This window comes from Mus musculus, chromosome X (assembly GCF_000001635.26).
Source record: "Mus musculus strain C57BL/6J chromosome X, GRCm38.p6 C57BL/6J".
In the NCBI taxonomy this organism is placed as follows: domain Eukaryota; kingdom Metazoa; phylum Chordata; class Mammalia; order Rodentia; family Muridae; genus Mus; species Mus musculus.
In genome coordinates, this window is record NC_000086.7 from 104,853,797 (window position 1) to 104,858,661 (window position 4,865).

Genomic DNA, 4,865 nt, shown 5'->3' on the forward strand with positions numbered 1-4,865 from the left:
TCCTGGCAACAGCAGAGTGCGCCTGCGCAGACTTTTTCTCAAGCTGACTGCTCTTAATTGGGTTCCTGCAATGCCGCAGGTCAGACCTGGGGGCCAAAAGGGTGAATCTCTCCTCCCATTGTCCAATTCCTGAGTTGGAAATTATACTGTTACCTCTCTGGGGCTAAGAAAAATGTAAGAAATGTCAGCTTACTCTCTACCATCTGCTAGGAGGTGAAACTTCAGGCAAACCTCTGATAATTAAAAGGATGCAAAGGGGAGAAGGCTTGAGGATGCCAGGAGATGAGGCACCATACAGCGTGCCATACTAGAAGGCATTACTGTCTTTCCCTCCTCAAAGGATACTTTCCCCATGATACCCATCCCTGTGCCAGGGATGCCTCTCAGAAACTGTTACCTGGAGGCTTTCCAGGGAAGGTTTGTGAGTCGGGTTATAAACTTTCAGAAGAATCAGAATGAAGAGACCTAAAATGCTAATTTTTACCTTAGCAGCTTGAGTGTTAAAATAAAGAGTGCTAGCAAGGGGTATAGGGTGTGGACTAAATCTGCCTGATGATCCTAGACCAGTGTGTTTGAGAAGGCTATTACTATTTCCTAAGAGCCACTCTCGGGACATAGGGCCTTTGTTAGCCCCTGCCACAGATTTCTCTCTCCCATTCCCCTTCTGACCTCAGCATTGTCTTTTCTGGGTGACCTTTAAAACCCCGATGGGGATTGTACCCACAGCCTATATATTCACTCACCAGTTCCTCCATCTGTTCCTCTCCTCAGTCTCAGGTATCACTCCTGAGATATCACTAAAGCATAATGTGTCCCCAGCCTTTCATTCCACTTTGTCCTTCCTACCACCTCCCTTGATTATACCCTCACCCATCTCCTGCTTCATACTCCTGATTTTTTCCCACCTTCCTTTTTTTTGCCATTGCTTTCTCTACTGTCCTCCCATCACATAGTTAGGAGTTATACTTGTGGACTTCGATAGCATGCCCCACCCCACCCCACTGGTTCATTGCCATGCCTTTCCTCCTTGAAAGGGAAGTTCTGAGCCCCAGCTCAGGCTTCTTCTTTACCCTCGTAGCCCTGGCATGTGGCCTTCTTCTGAGCACACAGTGCCTGACAAATGTTTATTAAATAAATGATCACATAAGCATGGCATCTAATTCATTATACTTTTATTTTTTACTACACTGTGCAACCGCAAATTAAATACAGGGAAGTAACAGTCTTTAATTTTTGTTAGTTTGTTAACACAACAATAGACTCAAAAGGAGAGCAACCACATGACTTTGTGTTTGGGGTGTGTGTGTGTGTGTGTGTGTGTGTGTGTGTGTGTGTGTGCTCGCGCGCACACACATGTGTATTATTACTGTTATTTAGCTTATTTTACTGGTTGTTCAAATATGTAAATATTACCAACACATTTTATACAGCTATCTGAACTCTTATACTGAAACAAGACAGGAAAAGAAAATGAGCAATTTCACTTATAAACACTGATCATGAAGACAATTAAAGAGGATATTAGAAGGGAAGAAATGCTATTAGAATTGGAATGCAATAAACACAAGGTGTACTCTTTCCCACAACCCTCTCAACTTTTGATTTAGGACCCTAGTGTCCATTTCCCAAATGCCCTTTTAACAGATGTCACTCAACTAAAGTGAAATGTCCAACGTCAGATGGAACCGAAGAAGAACATGGCTGTTGCCTCAGACCTGGCCCTGGCCTCCTCATCTTCCACAGCCTCCCTGTATTGCTCTGGCCAGTCCTGTGGCTGTTTTCCATAGAACCTAGCCATATATTCCAAGGCTTTCATTTTGGTGATTTCATGGTGAGCCCGAGGACCCCAGAGCAGCTCGTATTCAACTGGATTCGAGTAGGAGAGCGGCCTGCATTCTAGGTAGCGTTGCCTCATTAGCTTACAGGTGATGGCATGTTTCCTCCCTACATCAACACTGAATCTCTGGAGTAAGTTCCAGATCTTGGCCTCTTTGACACGGTTGCCCATCAGGAAGATCAAACCCAGGATTGGCATCAAGTATTCTTGGGTGGGTCTGCCCAGGCTCTCTAGCATTACTTGTTCTTCTTCTGATTCTGGTTGGGGGACAAGGAGGTAGATGTGCTCACTGGTATCAACCTCAATCAGAGAGAACCCATAAAACAGATCAAGGATTAGAGTGGCTCTGCTGAGGATATTTGGGAACACATCCTGGAATTCTTTGCCAGTATTAGCAAATAGCTCATCCTGATGGATAGGCAGCAACTCCTCAGTGACACCAATGGCCAACTGGACCAATTCATTTGCTTTATCATTCATAGTGTCCTCTGACCAGAACTCTAAGCCAGCAGCCTGGCTTCTCTCTTTGGCTTTGTCAGCTTCCAGAGCTTTGTTATATTCTTCTGGCCAGCTCCAGGGTTCTTCATCATGGGCCTCTGCTACAAACTTCAGGGCTTCCATCTTTGTGATTTCACTGTGAGCTCTAGAGCCCCACAGGAACTCAAATTCAAGGGGATTAGTGCCATATACTGGCCAGTACTCCAAAAATCGCATATGGACAAAGTCAATAGTAAGGAGGTTTCTTGTGTTCCCAAACTGGTTGTTGATCCTCTGAGACCCATCTATCACATCCACCTTTAACAGCAGGTCCCAAATGGAGGCCTCTCTTGCCCGGTTGCCATTCAAGAGAATATGGCCTAGGACCAAGGCCAGGAGACCCGCTTTTGGTATGTCCAGGGTCTCTGCTAGCCGTTCAGTGGTCTGGGGACCTGGTTTGCTGATTAGGTTGTAAGTGTCCATCTGAGGATCAAGGACTCTCAGATTCAACCCAAAGACCCGATCCAGATGAGCTGAGGCTCGTCTGAGTATCTCAGGGAACTGATCTGAGTATTCTTTGAGAAACTCCAGCATTTCTGACTGTCGGATAGACCCCTCATTTTGGCTTTTCATGCGCATGAAATTCACTAAAGCAACCGACCTCTCTTCAAGAGGGTCGTGGACCCTGAGCGCCCCCAAACGTCGGGACTGCTCGTCGATGAGAACCTCGATGTCACTCGGGTCCCGCACAGCCTGGGAAGCGCTGGCTCCCTGTGGATCGTTTGGAATCTCAGGGCCCTGGGGAGCTTCGAGGGCTAGCATGGAGGTGGCAGGCCCGGAGGCATTAGTAGCCTGCATTTCACCCTGGCTGTTGCTGTAATCGGCGGTAGTCTCTGCGCTGCTTTGGCGCGCATTCTGGCTTACCAGAGACATGGTTCCAGGAGACAGGAACGCGAACGCGGAGGTCAGCGATCCGTCGCAGGGAGGATCTGAGGTGTGTTGGCAGCTCAGCTCAGAGCCGAAGCCTGATACTCAGGAGCTGTGCGGTTCGAAAGTGAGAGCTGGCGAGACAGGCGATCCTTTTACAAAAGCAGTAGCCAGCAATGAAGGAAAGCCTAAGAGCACCTAGCTTTGCCGCATCCTACGCAGGCGCACTCAAGCTCTGCAATGTGGTGACCACGCCCCGCTCAGGCTTCCTCTCCCGCCCCCTCCCACTACTGACTGAAAGGCCAGGCTTGCTGTGGGGTTCGAACTTATTAGGGAATCAAATTCGCACAAAGGAACAACGGAGATGAAGTAGAAGAATTAGAGGAAGGGAACGTTTTTCTAGTTTTTCTGCGAGGTATTAAGCACCTTGGTAAGGCTTAATAGAGGATGGGGGCGGTATTTATGATAATTGTAGAGTCATTAAGGCCTCCGCCAACTAAACAGATTATTTCTTGAGACTATGCCCATTTCAGGCACACTGCTTTGTATTTGTGAGATGCATCACTGATTGCTGTGAGGACAAATTGATTATTCCTTCCCATATGGAGCTTGCAGACCATGCATTCTAGGGTTCCTTCAACCAGTGGTGATGCGCGCCAACCCTTTATCTAGCCCTTACTAGGTAACAGACCTAGTGTTTCACTTTTCTCATATTAAAATCACTGAGTCTTAACTAGTCTAAATGGTGTTCATCTTAAAGATGAGAAAACTGGCACAGGGAGGTGAGTTTGACTGTAAAAACTCGGGCAGCTACAAGGGAAAGAGATCCGGCTTGAATCCTTTTATCAGAGCCCAGAACATAAGCACTTTTCTATCACACCATCTGACTTTCAAGGAGTTCTTAGTTCTATTTTATAAACGCGTCTCAGATAAAATTGATGGAAACCAGCACAAGTCAATTTACATATAGCACAAACACAGAAGTAGTGAATGTCAGTTTTGTCTGAAGTGTCTTGGATTGGAGGTAGTTGCTGAAAAAGAGTCAGAGGAGCTGAGCTCTAAGTGATCAGAGGAATGGGAAGAGTTCATGCTTTGCAAGGGTGTTGTAGCGTTTGGTAACATCAAGAAAGGTCCAGAAGTATGAGAATAAAGTATGAGGGTGTGTAACTGCCAGTTATCCATGTCGGCTAGAGTATGGGTGGGAGACAAGGACAGAGGTGGCTAAACAGGAAGGACTGGCTTTTTCCCTGTATGTCAGAACTGTTTAGGGCTGCACACAAGAGTAGGTTTGTACATGTGTATTTGAGGACTGACCCATAGTCCAAACACTCTGGCCAGGAAGAAAGTTGGGTTGCTCTATTTTCTTGGAGTGCTGCCACAGTAGTTAGGCTAAAAGCTCAGTTGTAATCCAGGAATTCAATGAAAGGAAGGAAGGAAGAAAAAATATGTCAGATTGTCATCTGCAGCCACATTTGAAGTCCTTCCACATTCTTGATGGTAATGGTTACTGTTTTACATTCAGTGATCCACTGCCCTGAAATTCCTTCAGAGGCCACTCACTGACATGCACCCATGACATTTTCCACATCTTTCTTTTTAAAATGTACACTCTACTATAATAGAA

At 46.2% G+C, this 4,865-nt stretch overlaps 1 protein-coding gene across 1 annotated transcript; it reads right to left on the reverse strand.

The window, feature by feature from the left end:
• Positions 1-1,155: 1,155 nt before the first annotated feature.
• Magee2 (melanoma antigen, family E, 2) lies at positions 1,156-3,471 on the reverse strand. The gene has a single exon (NM_053206.2). It carries the CDS (start codon positions 3,245-3,247, stop codon positions 1,676-1,678), a length of 1,572 nt encoding a protein of 523 aa, NP_444436.1. The 5' UTR covers positions 3,248-3,471; the 3' UTR covers positions 1,156-1,675.
• Positions 3,472-4,865: the final 1,394 nt, after the last annotated feature.